This window comes from Equus quagga, chromosome 5, assembly GCF_021613505.1.
Source record: "Equus quagga isolate Etosha38 chromosome 5, UCLA_HA_Equagga_1.0, whole genome shotgun sequence".
NCBI lineage: Eukaryota > Metazoa > Chordata > Mammalia > Perissodactyla > Equidae > Equus > Equus quagga.
In genome coordinates this window covers 17,770,890-17,790,332 of record NC_060271.1, presented here as the reverse complement: position 1 = coordinate 17,790,332, position 19,443 = coordinate 17,770,890, and the positions used below count along the sequence as shown (strand labels likewise).

General features: G+C 43.4%; 1 protein-coding gene across 2 annotated transcripts in view; it reads left to right on the top strand.

Annotated features, from left to right (window-relative positions):
- Positions 1-10,187: 10,187 nt before the first annotated feature.
- SMAP2 (small ArfGAP2) overlaps positions 10,188-19,443 on the top strand; it is a 44,886-nt gene continuing 35,630 nt past the window's right edge. The window contains exon 1 of one of the 2 annotated variants that reach the window (XM_046662698.1): positions 10,188-10,706. In XM_046662698.1, coding sequence (XP_046518654.1) covers positions 10,604-10,706 — 103 coding nt within the window. In that variant the 5' untranslated portion in view covers positions 10,188-10,603. Of the gene's footprint in view, positions 10,707-11,447; positions 11,479-19,443 lie in introns of those variants that run through there. The other variant, XM_046662700.1, reaches the window with a different exon arrangement.

Sequence of the window (19,443 nt, the reverse complement as noted above, 5' to 3'; positions counted from 1 at the left end):
AGGAAAAAAAAATTTTAAAAAATCTAAAAAAAAAGAAAGAATTTTCTGTGGTGATAACCTCTAGATAATCACCTTTTTAAAACTGATTTTGGAGTGTTTTCAGTTTTTCAGTATTATAAATAGTGCTTAAAGAATATCCTTGTATTCAACTATAATTACTGCTTTAGGACAAATTCCTGAAAGTGGAATCATCATGACAGAATATGCAATATTCTAAGACATTTAATAGATATTTCTGAATTGTTCTCCAGAATTGGGTTAAGAGCTTACATACCCCTCCCCCCAGCAGTATGCAAGATTAGTGGTTTTCTACCTCCCAACCCAAAGGAGGGTATCATAATTTTAAAATCTTTCCCAACATGATAGGTGAAACCAATTTTGTTATTCTATTAATTGGATTTATTTCTAGTGAGAGCAAAATTTTTTCTTATGTTTGTTGATCATTTTTTTGTTCTTTAGTCAAAGTGCCTGCTCATATCATCTACCCTGTTTTTCTATTGGGACATTTAATTTATGAAATTCTCCCACAAGTGCATTTCTGTACATTTTTCTTAGGTTACCATTTTTGCCTTTTGTGATTGATGTTGTTTCTATGTCATTTAATGCATAAAGTTTTGTGACTTTGGTGATGAAGTGAGGGTCAAAAATAGGCCTGCTGTTTGTAGTTAATAATAAAGACAGGTACCACTTGTTAAACATCTACACCATCCCAGGTACTTCTTCCATATTATTTCCCATTTCCATAACCACCCTTTTAGGCCCATGTTCCAGAGGTGGACACTGAGGCACATAGAGGTTAAGTATCTCCTCTGAGGTCACGCAGAGAGTAAGTGGAAAGCTCTTTCTAATCCTCGTGACAACTTGTATGGTGTTCTTTTCTCTGCATTCCAAGCAGCAGTAGTCCATCCTTTCTAAGGTCACTGACAGGAGCAATTTGTCCAGTCTGGTATCTCACAGGCAGTTGTTGGAAAAGGCAGAGGGCTGGAGAGTCAGAAGGAAGGCAAGGATTATCTGCAACCTTACCACACAGTCAAGGACGGTACTCTCCAGCCCGCTCAGAGGCTGTGAGGGGGAACCCCCACCAGTGAGGAGCAGCAGGTGTGCGGCCGTGGGATCCCAGTCTCGAGAAGCCATGGAGGGGCTGCCCAGCTGCCTGCTCTGAATTCACTGAATGGGCCACGTGATGAAGCCAACAGCTATGCATCACCAGCACCAGAGAGCAGGCCAGGTGAGCCAGCAGAGAAGTCACTGGTTCCTGGGCCATGACCTTCCGCAGGCGACCCAAACAGAACACCAATACCCGATATGTAGGAATCAGATCAGACCCATCACACCATGCTGGGGATCAGCAAAGGGCACAGAGGGCAGTGTGCAAACCTGCGGTCCCTACCACGTGACACCATACAAGCATGACCAGAAGAGGTCCAGGAATCCGCGAGGACTTCAAGAACAGAGGAGAGTCGGCTGGGACGAATGGGTGACACATCTGTTTCCTGCTAAGAGACAAAACCAAGAGGAAGACTGTATTGTGGGTACAAAACTGAATTTGTGTGGCAACTTGCAAATCTGGGCCACTTCCTGTCCAGGCACTATTGTGTAATATACTTGGGGAAGTAGGGCTCCAACGAGCTGGATCAAGGGAAGTTCCTGCCTTCGTTGAGGGCACTAACCAAGTTACTCGGAGGTCTCTTGAGTCTACCTGGGTGAATATTTCAGGTATGTGGTACCTAAAGGACTAAGAACCTAAAAGATCTCTTAAAAACTAATTGGAAAGGACCAAAATAATACCATTGATGAACAGGTTCAGTCATGTGAGGAATATTTCCATATCTTCTTCTAAAACAAATATTTCTTTATTCTGCCGTTCACTGGGATTTTTATAAAGTCGTTTTCCTTTGGATTAAGAAAAATAAGTGATGATATTCTGCCCCATGCTGCTTGCTCACTCATTACAAATAATGACTGCAAGCTTCCGGAATTGAGACTTCTGAAGACTCAAGGTTGAGAGCAGATTCAAACGATCCTAGTCTTTACCAGGAATCAGAGGGACAAGTCTTGGACAAGGTGTTCTCTTGTACTTGCCCGCTCTCCTTGGAAAAATCTACTCCTGTTCCATTTTCTGGTGCCTTCCTGGGGGGGCCAGCCTGGAGTGCCCCAGCTTTGATGGAGAGCTGGTGGCTCTCTCTCCACAGATATCTCATCCCCTCCATCCTTGTAATTTGGGAGTGGTGATGAAGAGCAAGACTGGAGGGTTTCTGGAGAAAGGAGGAGCTCTGTGACCTGGCAAGTGTTTCTCACACACTGGATGAATACCCGTCTCTCCCCTGGCACTTACTGGAGATTGTCCACTGCAGAGATTGCACAGGAAAGGGCTCTGGACAGGAAAAGGGAACCCTGGTTCTAGTCTGAGTTCTGTCCTTTTCTAGTTAACCTGGACTAGAATCTGGTTGGAGTATGAATTTATTCTGATCATGAATTAAACATTGAATGACTAATTCCTTGACTCCTCAAAGAAGTAATTCTTAAACTTGTTTGGGTCACACGCATCTTTGCAAATCTAGGGCGCACTCCTTGGAAAAACATGTAACCCACAAACCCATGAAATTTGTCATATAATGCCAGAGGGCAGACAAGGTGCTAAAATCCATCTGTGGACCCAGGTTAAGATGCTCTCCAAATAGTAATGATATCAGGAACAGTGTGAAGTTCAGCCTTCTCAGCACAGCACACAAGACCCTTTGTGATCTGGCCCTTGGTGCCTTCTCCAGCTTCTCCTAATGCTTGCCACATGAACCCTCTCCAAAAATTCTCAGTTCTGCTTTCTCATTTCCGCACTTTCTTGTATACTAACCTCCTTGCCTGGAATGTCCTCCTCCTTGATTGCCTGGAAACTGACTCACTCTATTAAGGCAGAGTTAAGCACTTCTTTTTTTGTGTGGTGTGCACCAAAACAGGGCATTTTGATGGGCTGTTTGGTCAATGGTATCAAAGCAGCCATCATGTCAAATCTCCACGTCAAAAGGTAAAAGCAGTGTTTCCCTAAGCCAGTGTGGCAGGACAGGAATATCCTGTCTTCTCTTCTCCCCGCTTCCTTCCTCTGCCCATTTCTGATGGAAAGAGATCCCTGTAGTATAATGAATTATGATCAGAACCACCATTCCATGAGAGGCAGATAGTATCAATAAGAACGTGATTTCCATGTCTTGCCGATTCTCCCATCTGAAGATTTCGAAAGTTCTAAGGCTGCTTGTGCAGATGAGTGTCAAGATCTTCTGCTGCTTTCCCAGGATGGAATCAGGAATGGTGTTATCTGTGGCCCTGACCACTGTGGACCCCGTGGCAGACATTGTCTGCTGGCTGTCCACAGACATTCCCAGCCCCCTTCCCTACTGCTGCCTCCCATTATAGGCACTAGAAAACCAAATCCATGCTTTCCTGGCCATCTTTGCGGTTAGAGGTTGAGCCATGCTGCCTCGCTAGGGAGTCTTAAGGGAAGGTCTGCTGGGAGCTTCTGGGAAAACTTTTGCTTTCCTGATAAAAGGAACAGCCAGACCGAGGACACATCTTTGCCCCTCTTTCTGCCTTCAAAGATGATGTGATGTTTGGAGCTGTGGCAACCATTTTGTGGCTATAAGGGGATTAGCATGAGCAGTTGGTTCTCAAACTTGAATATGCATCAGAATCACCCAGAGGGCTTCTTAAAACAGACTGCTGGTCCCTATCCCCAGAGTTTCTGACTCCTAGGTCTGGAGTAGGCTTGGGAATTTGCATTGCTAATAAGCTTCCAGGTGATGCTGATGCTTCTGGGCTGAGAACTCCCCTTGAGGACCACTGAACATGAAGATGAAAATTCAGTAGGGTGATGATGGCAAAGCAGGATGATAGAGTCTGGGTGCTGATGGCCTTGTCAGGTAGCTGAATCAATGTAAATAACTGCCCTGCCTCTGGGTTTCTTGTTCTGTAAGTAAATAAACCGCTGTTTGTTTAAGCTATGATTAGTTGGGTTCCTTGTGACTCACATTCAAAAGCATTCTGCAATTACAGAGAGCTGGATGCTGTGGGGAGGGCAGAAAGAGAGAAAGATCCAGAGGGATGCATAACCAAGGCTAACTCAGCTTGGAGTAAAAACTGCCTCAATGGAAATGTTTTGAAACGTCTCTTAGCGTCTGTGGGTGTTGATCATAGTAAGATTGTGGGGATTTCAAATATTAGGTTAATTAAAAATTTTTTTATCAAAGTAAAACATATACATAGTTTAAAAAGTCTGGTTATATACGGCTTATAATGACAAGTGGTAATGCCCTATTCCACCTCTACCCACCCCCATACCTACTCTTCTGACACAATCATTTTCAACTCTTGTAGTCGTTTCTTCTGGAATTTCCAAATTTACCTAAATGACATGCTTATACTACCATTATATACCTCTTCAGCTTTGTTTATTCATGTCCCACTTTGGAAAAGGAGCATTTCGATTTCTTTTTCTATATGCATCTCCTCTCCCACATTTTTCCACTATAGTTAATTAACAATATTTTGTTAAATTAACACTCAATGTCTATAATATTATGACTAAATATTATTGACAGCTGGGCCTTGTATTCATTGATTATATTTTTTTCTGGTTAAACTGTTTTTTCCCTGGAGTCAATAATTGCTCCATTTTTTCTTATTTGCTTAATTTTCTATGAATCTATGATTAATTCATCCCCTAATCCTCTTCCAGGAAAGAATTTCCTCTTCGTTCCAACACATCCATAAATTTCATTCTTCTTGGCACTGTCCGTTCTAAAGTTCTGTCCCATCGCTCCGATCTGGAGTAGGCGTTCGGTTGCATAACTGTCACCCTGGAATGTCCCTTCCCCATCGCACTGGGAATAACCTTCATCCTTTTCCAGCATTGAATGCTCTGTTTTCTGGATTTGCTGTCTCCCTTTTTCTTGATTTGCTCTGTCATTTTTGACAAAGCATGTCCAGAAGGTGAATCGGTTAGGTTTCAACAGGAAGCACATGGCCAACGCGAAAGAGAAAATTGAAGAAAGGACCATTTTACGAAGTACGAACAGCGTTAAAAAAAAGCCAACAAGGGACATGATGTACCTTGGGACCAGCAACAGCAGAAAGCTGTTACCCCCAAAGCCTGAACAGGCAAGAGGAGAGGGTATTTCCCAGAACGTGGTAAGAGCCACAGCTGTAGCAGGGGGAGTGCCTCATAGGCACTCTGCCTGTCACTCAGGGATGTGGTGGTTCTGCCAGCAGGAAGAGAGCAGAGAAAATAAATAACTCAGCTTCTCTCTGCCCCTCCACTCTGATTTCCTGCTCGTGCCTCTCATTGGCTGAATCCAACCAGCAGCCAGTGTATGGGGAACTGGGGTGATGCCCTTGCACAGAGGTTGTGTCTCGGGGCACAGAGCAGGGTGAAGGGTGGAGAGTGGCTATGGAGGGGCAATGGAACGCAGCCAACACATGAGGTCAAATTTTGAAATCTAGCATATCTGAAACTGTCTTTATTCAACACTGCCTCTAGAGTAATCATTTGGCTGGTATAGAATTCTGGGCTGGCAGCTCTTTTTACTCAGAATTTTGGAAGCAATGTTCCATTGTCTCCTGGCTTCCAGAGTTGGGAACTCTGCCATTCTGATTCCTGATCCTTTTTATGTGACTTGTTTTTTCCTTTCTGGAAATTCAGGATCTTGTCTTTTCCTCCAGTGTTCCACTATTGGGTAAGGGATTAGTTTCTATCGTTATATGACAGGGTCTCCAGAGTAGGCCCAGGCCAGGTGTACTTGCTCAGTCCCTCCTAGGCCCTGAAAATGTAAGAACTATGGATGTAAGCATCCATCTCCTGCATTATTACATAGTTTCAATGCACATATGATGTCTGGTCATTATTATGCACCTATGGACGACATGGCAAAATCGCAATGGGCTGGGATTCAGACATTGCTGGTAGAGACAACTCTGCTTCCTCCCAGAATTTGTACCGGTTGATATTCGTGGAAGGTTTTGTTGTGACACTAGGGAAGAAGAGGGAAGAGGGAGACATTTGGTAGAGGTAGGGTCACCCGTTGTCTCAAGGCAAATGATGGGTTGTATGGCATGAAGTCTGTTCCCATCAGACCCCTTGGGTCCCTGGCAGTGGGCCTGAGCCCCTAGGTTAGAGGCAGAGGTTCAAAGCCAGCCAAACTGTCTTTAAGAAAGACCTTGTGAGACTGCACACAAGTAATTTGGGGACTAGACAATAAGGTGTGACACAGAGTTGGGGAGACGTCATTCTCTCTGTCTTTGCAAAGGATGACTACTGACCAAGGAATCCTGGTGCTTTGAGCATCAAAAAATAGTGCCATTGATATAGACACAGGCTTTCTCACAGTGGGCTCCATCAGCAATGGAAAATGTAGGCTCTTTGAAGAGTATCAGGTTGTGAAAATGGACAAATGGGAGCTGGAGTAAGAGAGGAGGGGCATGTAACTCAACTGTGGGGCTCAAAGAATTGGCTTCTGAAGCAGATACAAGGCTGAATGCTTAGTCCACTGCGAGGCAGTGGAGGCTTCTAAACAGTCACAGATTCTCTGCACCGAGGAAGAAGCTTGAGAGTTGGCTGAACACAGTTATTGAGTGGACTATGAGTTCATTTGAGAACCCTCGTTCATATATGTGTGACAAACAGTACAGAACTAGCAGTCAAATGGGGAGCATAATTATCTGCTTTCTTAATGAAAGTCATTTTAAGAGTATTACCCTGAATAGGGAAAGTGGCTGACCAGTGGATTAGAAACTATTTTGTTTCAGTATATCACTCAAGAGATTTGATCTCTTAGCAAGAAGACACACTAATGAAATTTTTCAATAGCAATAGTCCAAAAATATTCGCCATACCACCCTTTTGGTAGTATTCCAGGCATTTTATCACCATGGTTACTCTAAAATAATAGTTTTTAAACCAGTTTCTATTTTGTCCTCTTATTTATGTGAGTTGGGGTTCCAAAATACTCTGGCAGGAAGATGAAGAAGAGGAATCATCCAAAAGTTGAGTGTGATAATGTGGTGTCAGGTCTCTTCCATTCATCTCAATTTTCTGAAATCCATAGATATGGTGCCACCAAACTGTGTCCACTAGCCACTGAGTCAGATGGGAAACTCTTCTTTCTGGTGGCAATTAATGCAAAACAGCTTTATGATAAGATAACGGAGTCACATTATGGAATAGAAGGGACATTTTTGTAAGAACTGTCAAGGCAAAACTCAAGACTTCAAAAAAATGTTTGTTGTTGGAAGAGAAGTTTGCTGTAGCCAACAAGAAGTCGCCGGCTATGAACCCGGAAGTGGGCTCTCACCGATACAGAATCTGTCGGCGCCTTGATCTTGGACTTCCCAGTCTCCAGACCATGAGAAGTACATTTCTGTTGTTTATAAGTCACTCAGTCTGTGGTGTTCTGTTATGGTTTTCCAAACTGGACAAGAGAACCACTGTCTTGAACGTTGATGGTTGCCATGCCAGAGGGAAAGAGAATCAGAGGACGCTCAAAGCAGCAAATAAATGCTTCAGGCATAAAATGACACGTATCCTTTCTGCTCAAACTCATTGGCCACCTCCAACCAGAAGAGGGCCAGGAAATAAAGTCCTATCATGTCCCAGAAGGCAGAAAGCCAGCAATATTTAGTGAAGAGCGTTAATGGTCTATCACTCACTATATACCAAGAGCTGTGCTTAAATATATTTTAGGCATTATCTCAGCTAAGCTTCAAACAATCCTATGAAATAGGTACTATCAGTATCATTATCATTTCTATTTTGTAGATGAAATAACTAAGGCACAGAGAGGTCAAGTAACCTGATAAAAGTCACACAGATAGAAAGCGAAGCTGAGGAGTTAAACCCAGTCATTCTGTTCCCAGAGTCTGTGTCCTTAACCACCAGGCTATGCAATCTCTTACAAGATGAGAAAATTTAAGAAGCACCGCCATAGATCATGGAGAGCTACTAAAGGACTTTTAGCAAGAGGGTGGGATTCAATGGAGGTTTGCCATTTATGAAGCTCTCTTTCACGAGTGCGGTGAAGGATTAATTTAACTAGGGTTAGACTAAGGCAGGAAGGCTATTTGCATAATGAAGAGATGAAGATGAAAAGGACCTGAACTAAGGCACAATTACCACAATTAGCTGGGTAATTTTGAGGCTCTGTTTCACCAACTTGAGCCTCTGTGCCATTATTTCTTGAAAAATGGTTGTGGTAATACCTATTTTTATGGGGCTTTCTGAGATTATAAAAGATAACATGAGCAAAAACTCTGACAATACTAAGGCTCTGGAATCATAAAGATCTAAGTTAAAAACCCCAGCTCTGGGGGCTGGCCCCGTGGCCGAGTGGTTAAGTTCGTGCACTCTGCTGCAGGTGGCCCAGTGTTTCGTTGGTTCGAATCCTGGGCGCGGACATGGCATTGCTCATCAAACCACGCTGAGGCAGCGTCCCACAAACCACAGCTAGAAGGACCCACAACGAAGAATATACAACTATGTACCGGGGGGCTTTGGGGAGAAAAAGGATAAAATAAAATCTTAAAAAAAAAAAAAAAAACCCAGCTCTGAGGCTGGCCCCGTGGCCGAGTGGTTAAGTTTGTGTGCTCTGCTTCCGCGGCCCAGGGTTTCGCTGGTTCGGATCCTGGGCACGGACATGGCACCGCTCACAAGGCCATGCTGAGGCGGCAGCCCACATGCCACAACTAGAAGGACTCATAACTAAAATATACAACTGTGTATTGGGGGGATTTGGGGAGAAAAAGCAGAAAAAAAAATCCCAGCTCTACTCCTCATTAGATGAGAGAGTTTATTGTTCTAAGTCTCAGTTTGCTTATTTATAAAATAGGTGTTAAAGCAAGAAAAGTTAAGTTAAAGTAAGAAAAATTATTATAAACTGGTTGCAGGTTGAGAAAATTATCTTAGCAGGAAGGCAGAATTCCTTCTAGAGAAAGAACTGAGATTTTGTTTAGGAAAAATACCATGATGAACATGTGTGTTTATGAAAATCAAGTCTCCTAGATACTAGGCATGGCTAGAAAGGAAGAGGGCTAGACAGAGAATTCAATTGTTTTGATTAATAAAGTAACAGAAAATTTTAGTTTTTCTCTGATGAGTTTTAAGGGAAGCCTGGTCTTGGGAGAAGGTAAGAGATAAAGGAGAGGGTTTCACTAGAGATAAGACTACTCTGAGCATCTGGTCTTGCCACCTTCCCTGGTCCAATCTTCCCAGGGCATCCAGAGGGATCTTTTAAAAGCACTAATTGGATCATGTTGTTCCTCTCCCCCAGTACAGTGCCCGATACTTAGAAGTTTCTCAGTAACAATTTGCTGAGTGAATGAATGAATGAATGAAAACATTTTGCAGACGCCAGGTGGCGCCCTAAAGAAAAGGACAGCCCTTGAGAAATTCTCTGTAGTAAAGGTGGCTTTGGACAATGATGTTTAATAATGGTTTTTAAATGGTTGCCTATTCTGTTTCCCAGCAATCACCCCTGCTCTCTATTCACCTCTCCAAATAACCTTCAGTAAAGGTCTGCTGCACAAAAGTGCACTGTTTGGGGAGGATTTAGGGAATGAAAGAACAAAATGTCTACGCAGCAGGCAGAACAATGTCCAAAGATGTCAGTAATCATAAGAGGAAAGCTCATGAACAGGGGAACCCAGATTCAGCGGAAGCAGGCCTTCCAAGTGAGAGGTGATCAGAATCTTCTGAAAATTTGAGGTGGCTGTGATGTCTCTCTAATCCTGGGTTAGGGGTTGAGCCCTTCTATTTGGTTGTTGAGGGAAGGAATAAGCTGGAGGACTTTGGAGTATCCACAACCCTCAGGTTACATAAGGACGATATTTAACTCACAGAGACATTTTGAGGATTATCTTGGGCTAGGTCATGTAAAGCGCTCAGCACAGTGCCTCGCACATAGTAAGAGCTCAGCAAAGGTTGATTGTGGTTTGCCTTCACTTTCTTCCACTCCCTCCACTCTCTTTCTGCCAGGCTCCATTCATTCTTTTCCAAGGACAAGCAGGGGGCGTGTCCACCCTCCCTCCTCCCCCCCAAAGCTCCGCCCCCCACTTCTGCCCGGATTGGTTCCCGAGAGGCGGAGAGCCCGGGACGAAGCGGCGGGGGCGGGGCGCATGCGCGGGCTGGGCCGGGTGGCGGTGGGGAGGAAGAGCTGCCGGAAGTAGGCAGCCGAGGTGGTGGCCGAGCGGGCGGCAGCTGCCAGGGAAACCGAGGCGCGGGACGCACGACCCGCAGACAGGCAGGCCCGGGGGTCGTCTCTGCGCCCGGCACGCAGGAGGCTCGAGAGCTCCTGGGGCTCTCGGGGTGGAGGGCCACCGGTCCCGCATCCTTCTCTGGACGCGGGCCTTCCCCTGAGCCCGCCAGGGGGCGCCGCACCGAGGGGCTGCGGAGTGGGGGGCGGGCGCGGCTGCCGGGAGAAGGGGCGCCGGGCGGGGGGAGAGGGCTCTCCCCCGCTCAGGAGGTGCCCCTGGGCGCGGGACCGGGAGTCCTCACCTCCGGACTGAGGCAGGGGCTTCTGGGGGCGAGGAGGGCGCGTCGCCCTCTGCCCCCGCCGGCACCCTGGCCATGACGGGCAAGTCGGTGAAGGACGTGGATCGGTACCAGGCGGTCCTGGCCAACCTGCTGCTGGAGGAGGATAACAAGTTTTGTGCGGACTGCCAGTCTAAAGGTAGCGCATCCCTCCCAGAGGGCGAGGGGTCCAGGCTCCGGGCTGTGCCTGGGAGGGGGCCGGGGTGGGGAGGGGGTTTCTGGAGCTTAGGCGGCCCAGAGCATCCTAAATGGTAACGCGTGCTGCTCTTGCTGATAAGCCTACTGGGTGTCCTGCAGCGCCGGGCTTGGTGTGGGGAGAGGTCGCGAGGGCAAGGGTGAGTGTCTTTCGGTGGGGGGGGGGGGGGGGGGGGGGAAGTGGCTGGTGTGTGCAGGTGAGAATGTGTGTATTTCAGGGCTCTGAATGAGTTCTGGGCCGACTGTCAGTCCAGAGGCAGCCCAGGGCTCTCAGCCTTCCACTTGCAAAGCTGGGGATGAACTGCAGTGTGTGTGTGTGTGTGTGTGCGCGCGCGCGCGCGCGCGTGAGAGAGAGGGAAAGGAGAGAGGGGGAGGAGGGAAGTGAGATGACGGGGAAGAAAACTGCTTAAATGACTTTAAAGGTGGTGATGGTGGCTGCCTGCTATTTGGTTAGCAGCTCCTTCTGTCATTTTACAGCCTCGCGGAGATCTGACAGAGCTTAGGTGGCTTTCTTCTTCCTGGATGTGTGCAGTGGGAAGCTGCCTTATGCAGTGACACGGTGCAGATTTCTAGACAGCCTAGCCCTGGCTTGTGGAGTGCGTTGGAGGCCTAGTGTGTGTGGTGGCAGAAACTAGCTGATTGTGGCTGGAGCGCAGGATCCGATTAATCAGTGGAGAGAAGGAAGCAAGGGTTGCATCAAATGTGTTGCTTCCATGGTGATTATCCTTCTAAAGGTGAAATGTGATCGTTGTAAATTGGCAGAGCCATTTAGTCTTTGTTTTCTGTGCCCTCAAAGATTCATGATTTGATACAGTTAAAAATCAGTATGATAGGAAAGCATGGTTATTAGTGAAATGTTTGCCCTCCAAATTTATAGATAGAAGCTATTATAGATATTTTATTTCCTTGTTTTCTTTCTGAATTCTTTGGAGTATGATTGGAGGAGTTGGAAAAAATTGTTTCCCTTTGGTTGGGGAGAAAGAGATACGTAGTTATATTTTGGGAGCTATTATTCATTTACTTTTGTTCCTAATGCAGTGGATTTGCCAGGGTTGTTCGCCATATAGCATATTGGGTAGAGTACACGACAAGATTCAAATGTATTTGTATTTATCAATATTGAGAAAGGAAGTACATGCTTAATTGATGCTTTCACTTAATTACCTTTTATTTTAGAAAAATAAGGTTATGTAAGGAGAGCAGGGGAGTGATACATTGGTTTGGAATTCTAGTAGTATATTTTAGTGCCCTCTACCAATAAATAAATGGCATGTGCCATTAGGAAAGCAGGTCCCCGGACTTCTTTCCTGAATTTTTACATTTAGCAACAACTCATTTTAAAAAGTACTTCAGAATCAATTTGTGTTGGGCGGGTTAATTTCTTATAGTTGACTCCTGTTAGACCTTGTGCTAGATCTGTTGGAAGATTCAGTTTGAAATTTAGGAATGCATCTCTTGGCTTTTCTCAAATTCCCTTGTGTCCTCAGTTGACAGGTCTTGAGTCACAGTGAAGCAGCTCACTGGAGGGAGCATTGCTAGGTTTGAGGAGTCAGCTAACCTTTTGATGACTAGTACCTCCCCTCCACCTCCTCATTTCTCATACCAATAAAATATAGCATATGGAAGAGAGAGATTGATTCATCACTTCCTCCCTTCAAATTGTCTGTTGCTGTTTATCCATAGCATTACTGGGGATCAGGTAATGAAACATTAGTTAATTGTTAATGAGAACTAGTGACTGCTGGCTTGTAAGCTTTATTACTTGATCCAGTTTGTGAATTATCTAGCCTCTTCTGCTCTTTCAATCCCTCTCACTCATTTTCCCCCTCCTTTTCCCTAATTTTGGTTGTTATCGTGATCCTGTGGACGACTGTTAGATCGTGGAAGGAAGAGACACTAGCATCAAATTACCTGTTAGCTTTGGTTAAAAATACATGTAGCGGGAGGACAAGTTTAAAAACTGTTGGCTAAAATGAGATTTAGATTTGAGTTTATTTATCTGTAGGTCTCATGTCCTTTCTTACTTAGAAAATTGAGAGCTAATTGTCCAGGACCTGGTGAGTGATTGCTAATCCGTTAATATTAAATCAGATGATGTGGTCCTGGACTACAGATCTGTGAGCAGGTGTTTTCAAATGTTCCAGAATAACTCTTTGGTAATTGTTCTTCTTTTTAAAATCTTATAGTTATTTAAAAATGATATTATCTTTAGATATGTAATTTGCATCAGATTAGAGAACAAACTTGTGTTCTCTTTACGTAGTACAAGTTTTGTTGGTCCTGGGGTTTTTAACTCTCCTGAGCACAAGACTCACCAGTTTCTGGGACCTCCCAGGCATTGAAGTGATCCTTGTGGGGGAAAGGAAGCAGCTATGGTACTGCCTTTTTAAAAAATGCTATGAATTGCTCTAGGCCCAAAGATGTGGTTTCCTCATTTACCTTTCTGGTAAATTTTTGGACAGAGTTATGTAGTGATGAAACATAGGACAAACATACTGAAAATTCCAGCTATGTTAATAGTGACTCCACCTTGCTGAGGCTAAGTCCCATTTTGGGGTAGATGCTTGGTGGGGTCGTACTGGTCCAAGGTTTAGCCTTTCGCTCTGCAGTTCCACATTTTATCAGTGTGCCTGGAATAACTCCTAATCAGCCTCTTAAGAGACTGGTTTAGACTAGACACTATCTTATTTACCATGAAAAGATCTACCTTTCTGATGACCTCAATACTTGTGTCCACTATCGGGACACTCCTTTCTCAGTATCAAGGTTCGTAAAAAATTGAGAGCTGTTTAATGAGAAAAAGAATTAGAATGGAAGAAATTTGATGGTCTTGAGGAATGTTTACTTCTGATTGTGAAACACCACATGGAATTCTGGAGTCTCACAGAAACTTTGTAATAATTTTTTTACTTTTTGCTGCTTTTACTACATCCTATCTCTGAAATGTTTCACCTCGAATCACCTAATCATTGCCGCTGTTGCAGCTCCCATCGTATGTTCTTAAATTTAAATTTACTTTTTGAAAAAAGTAGCGCTTTCATTTAGTTCAAAATCCAAATGGGTATATGTACGCTGAAAAATTGTCTTTTGATCCCTTAGCCACCATTTTCCCTTCCTGGAAGTAATCACTGTTGGTCATTTCTTATGTGACTTTTAAGAGATAATATATGCGTAGACAAACAACTATGTTTAAATATATTCTTTTGCAGGGCTTCTATGCAAATAGTAGCATGTTACCCACAGTTCATGGCACCCCACATTTTTCAGTCAATGCTATAACATGGAAAGCATGAAGAGTCTCTCTCCATGCACGCCGAGGAGCTTCTTCATTCTTTCAAGGCATTTTCTAAGGCTGTACCTAGGTTATCTTGATTAAGTTCAAAGATATGGTGAAGTGATTTGGAAGATATCTGTTCTCACTGAAGGCATCTTAGAAAGTGTCTTAGGCCCATCCATAGTGCATATAAGCCCACTTTTCAGGTGACGGAGAAGCAGAGTAGTGGGAGGGGCTGTAGACTTGATGTTGGAACATCTAGTTAACTCCTTTACTCTGCTAGTTTTAGCTTTGTGACCTCCAGCATGCCACCTAACTTTCTCGGTTTAATTTTCTTCGTTTGAAAGATGAAAGCGCCTCGCCAACTAAAGGGTTCCACAAATGTAGCATTATGTATTCTTACCATTGCTGATCTTATTTATTTTTATCTTGATTTTATTCATTTTACTTGCTGACTGTATTCCCTTAAATACTCTGGTTACTGGAAGCCACAGTTAGAATGACTCACCCAATAATTCCCTAGTCTTTAAGCCAAAACCATTTCCTATATATGGGGGTTCTGGCATTTTTGCAGATGTGCTTTATGGTACCCTTGAGGGCGGTCCCTGGATATTTCCTGACTCTTCAAACTTGCCTGAAGGATTAAACCAGGGAATCTTTGTGTAGAAATTTTCTAATAGTAGTGCTAAATTTTAACTCCGGTGAATTAATCTCTAGTTTTCCTTTACTTTTGTTTTCTGTTGATAGCTAAATCTTTGCTTGTTATATCATCCCTTAGAACATGAACATTCTTATCAATTTTTAATTATTTTAGCTGTATCCATGGTACTTTTGAGAGATTAAAAAAAAATTCCATCAGATCTAGACAACGGAAGAAGTTTTGGTTCCATTTCTAGTTCTTAAACACCCTTCTCCAGCCAAGATCAAATAACTTTCTGGGTTTCTACAGCTAATGCACCTTAACTCTGACAGTCGTGGTTAAGATGACACAGTTTTACTGAAAGTGATTTATTAAAGTCCCCATTACATTGTCTTTTAATATTAACTTGTTAAACCTGTTCCCTGGGAGATACTTTCCTGATCATTTGCCCTGTCCTTTAAATATCATTCCGTGGCAGTGGGATAGAGAGTACAAAATGTCCTGTCTTTTGGGGGAACTCTTTGCAAGCCTGCAATCCCACACTACATATATTCATTTGGAAGATATTTCTTAAGCACCTACTGTGTGTCAGACACTGGACCAGATCTGTAGATTAAAAGATAGGGTCTTTGGTCTCAAGGATTTTACAGTCTAATGGGGCAGCAGATGTGTAAACAGATAAATGATGCAATGTAATAATTATCATTATGGCATTGTGTACAGGGAGAAATGAAAGCATTGAAGAAGGCAAACAAGTCTGCCTCAGGAAGTTGTGACTGCAAAGAGACAAGTAGGCTGTGTCAGGAATGAATAAGCATGACCTTGCCAGGTGAATTCAGGGGATTTTGCCTTCTAGGCAGAGGAAGCAGAATGTGCAAAGGCTCCAAGATGTGCTGTATTGTGTGTATATGTGTGTGTGTGATTCTTTAGTATATTTTGACTATATGCTGGGAGCAGCGAGGGATAAGGTTTTTAATAGGTAGGCAGGGGCCAATAGGGTTAGAATTCTAGCCCTGTAGTTGACTTGCTGTATGGTACTGAGATTGTGAATATGCATTAGACTCCCTGTTGTATAAGAAGCCCATAGTATTGGAAGTCCACCTGCTACTCAAATGGAATTATAAATATTGCAGACATGAAATGTTTTCCAATTGCTGAGTAGCAAGAAAGGTCTGAGTATTGTGCCCACAAGATCTCTATGAAAGTATACCTTCACAAATGCGTTGAATTATCTTAGAAAAGTCTAGGGAAATGCCAGTGGTAGATATTATATCATTTCTGGAGTTGATGACATTGATTTTTGAGGCCGAACATGCTTTTATACTCAAGCAGTCTAAGGACACTGGGTATTTGATGTGTGCTCTCGGTTGCTCAGTGCTTAGGGTGCGCAGACAGGTAGCTGCAGCCACGTCTCTTAGTGCACTTTTCTGTTCTACACTCTTCAGTACACAGATCTGTTGCTTTCAAATAAATCAGAAAACTGCTTTCTTTCTGCATTTTTCATCTGATGTCATTATGGTGTGTAGGTGGCAGCTTTCTTGGGCACACTTGTCATTGAGTCATTGTCTGTTTCTATTCTTCTGCTTGAAAATTCCATCTTGGAAATAACATCTTGCAGTTGATGACTGTAACACTTTACTCATTATGTACATTGCAGCTGACTTTGTGTATTATGTTGATGGACTCTACCTGTGTTCTAGACAAAGATAAAGTGACATTAAATGGACTCAGACTCAGTTCCTCCAAATGATATCCCCCGTGAAAAAGATGCCAAGCAAGAATCTGCATAAAACACACATACTATTTACATTCTAAGCATACACTGCCTTTTGTTATTGTATCTGTTTAAATCCTTATCACAATTGTACTTCTATTTGAGCAAGTGGCCAGTTTAAGTAGACACTAACTTTGAAGAAGTTCTGTATTGGCCCCTGGAATGTGACAGTTCAGCATACCACATTGAAAAGGTAGGAACCAAGTCTGTGCAGAGTAGAAGACCTTAAAGTTAATTCACTTTTACCAAATTCCTCTATTGTTAAAGAGATATCCCTGTATCGGTTAATTTTTTAAAATTGTAATTGGCCACAGCTAACATGTCCACTGGAATGCAAGCTCCATGAGGGCAGGGGTTGGTGCCTGTTTTGTTTGCTCTGGTGTTTCCAGCACCTAGAACAGCGCTTCGCACACATCAGGCCCTTGGTAAATATTTGTTGAAACAAATGAATTGGTTTTGTCCTCCATAAACCCTTTGTTTCCTATTAGGAGAAATCTTTTACAGGTTGTCTGAATATTTGTTTAATTCTTAGGAAAGCTAGGTTTTAAAATATATTTTAAAGTCAAGGACCAGTCAGGAAACAGAAACCACTGTTTCTGTTCATACAGGCCATACAGGCAGAGGGAATTTAGTATATGGAATAGGTTACACACGTGATACAAGAGCCGAGAAGGTACATGGGCAGGGGAGGCAACCCAGAGATTAGCAACACCTGGGAGCTACTGTGCCCCTAAGGAAATTAGAAGGTACTGGTGTCATCAAAGGCCAGAAGCCTGAGCTTCTGGTGTGAGCTAGAAGCATGGAAAGAAGAGCTGTCTGGTGGCAGCTGGAACTCAGACCAAGTAAGAGAGAGCATTACCTGGCTTCCCCCCTCGTCCTGCCTCTTATCCTTATCAGTGCCTCCCGCTGGTGGATCATACCAAGAAATCAGTTGGCAGGGGAGCCTGGGAGATGTAGTTCCCTCTATTAGAGTGCACCCAGGTAGGATCCAAGTGGAAATGGGCCGAGGCACAAAGGCACTTGAAAAAAATCTCTAAGATGTAATTCTTTCTCCTTAAAGTAAATAGTTGAGTTATTTTGGACAAGAGACGTGCAGAGTTTTCAGGCAGATACAACCTTCTGTGCTTCTAAAGGATCTTAACTGTTGCGGAAACAATAATTAGTCCCAGGAAGTAATGTAACAACTCAGTCATTGCCTATATAATTAGGATGTGTGACTAGGAAAATTGGCTTCTGTTGAATCTATATTTGACTGTTGGTTGCAGCCAGGAGCGATTTATCGTTTGGTTACTTAGAAAAAAAGAGTTCCCACCCTGTCACTTCTGGGAAGCCTTGGGCAGGATGTATATACATTGAGCTTGTCCCATCTACAGCTAGATGACTTGTCAGTAACACATAAGATGTACAAAGAGAGATTTAGGGATTGCAGCCTTAAAGCATGGTACAGAGTAGTCTTTCCTTGATAGTTAAGGTAATTGCAGTGGAGTTACAGTGGTCCCCCCTTATCCGTGGGGATACATGCCAAGACCTCCAGTGGATGACGAAAACCACAGATAGTACCCAAGCCTGTATATACTAGATTTTTTCCTATACTTACATACCTATGATAAAGTTTAATTGATAAATTAGGCACAGTAAGAGATTAACAACAGCTAAAAATAGAACTATTATAACAATATACTGTAATAAAACTTACTGTAGGTCTTAGCAACCTCAGCATACAATTTTTTTCCTTGCCTTAAGTAGAAAACTTTCACCTTTTCACTTAAAGGAAGTGCTTTACAGGTTCTCTTTGGCATACCCGAATTGCCAGCATCACTACTCTTGCATTTGGGGGCCATTATTAACTAAAAGAAGGGTTCCTGGAGCACAAGCACTGGGATACCTTGACAGTGATCTGATAACCTAGAGGGCTACAAAGTGATTCCCGGGTAAGTGGGTATACAGTGTGGATACGCTGGACAAAGGGATGATTCATGTCCTGAGCAGCCGGAGAGGGCCTGTTCCAGATTTCATCACACTATTCAGAATGGCACACAATTTAAAACTTATAAATTGTTTATTTCTGGAAATTTCCACTGAATGTTTTCGGACCACAGTGGACTGCGGATAACTGAAACCGTGGATAAGGGGTAACTGCTGTAATTTTCTTTGTGCCACGTATCATTTTAACTAGTCTTATTGGTTTGTCTGATTTTTTCCCCCACAACTTCGGAGAGGTTAGCACTGGGGGCAGGAGGTGAGGTCACTGGATCTGCTTTCTTCTATCCTGGGCCTGAAAAGTATTTTGTCTTATAAGGAAGGTGGCTGCTGCTCCATTTAAAAGCAAAGCCTCTCAAGTTATTGCCACTAGTTTTCTTCTTGATTAGAAAGTTCAGCACTTTCTAGAAGTGCTTTTTTTGTTAATCAGGTCACCTGCCTTTGGGCCTCTGCTACATTAATGGAATTGGTGGAACTAGGCCAGCAAGGTTTTTCGGTAGAGTGTGAGTACGTTTGCTTTTAGGCTGCTATTTTCCATAGAGGCCACGGATAGGGGACCCTAACGGTTTCAGTAAAGCTACCAACTGTAAAAATTGCGTAGGTTTCATTGTTTTTCTCTTTTCTCCAAAAACTAATTTCCTCTTGGCAGGTGTTACTGTAATTCCATGTGTAATTAAAATGTAATTTGGTATTTTCAAAAGCATATAAGATTGCTTCCCAGAGTACCAGTTTTTTTCAGCCAGTCCATTTCGACTTAAGAGGTACCTCTATGCATTTTTGAAGCCTCATGTTTAATAATTACAACATTTCACTACTGTGTTTGACTCTTCCATTTTCCAAACTTTCTCCTTCCCTACCCCACTCTTCTGGATCCCGTATTTCCCCACAGGCTTTGTGGATGCTGGTCCATTGATGGCTGAACTGCAAGTCCCTCCCCAGTGGAAAACCCCAGAGATGAGCCAAATCTGCCTTCAGCTGTGGCCATCCAGCAGCGTAAGGTTGCCCTGGTGGTT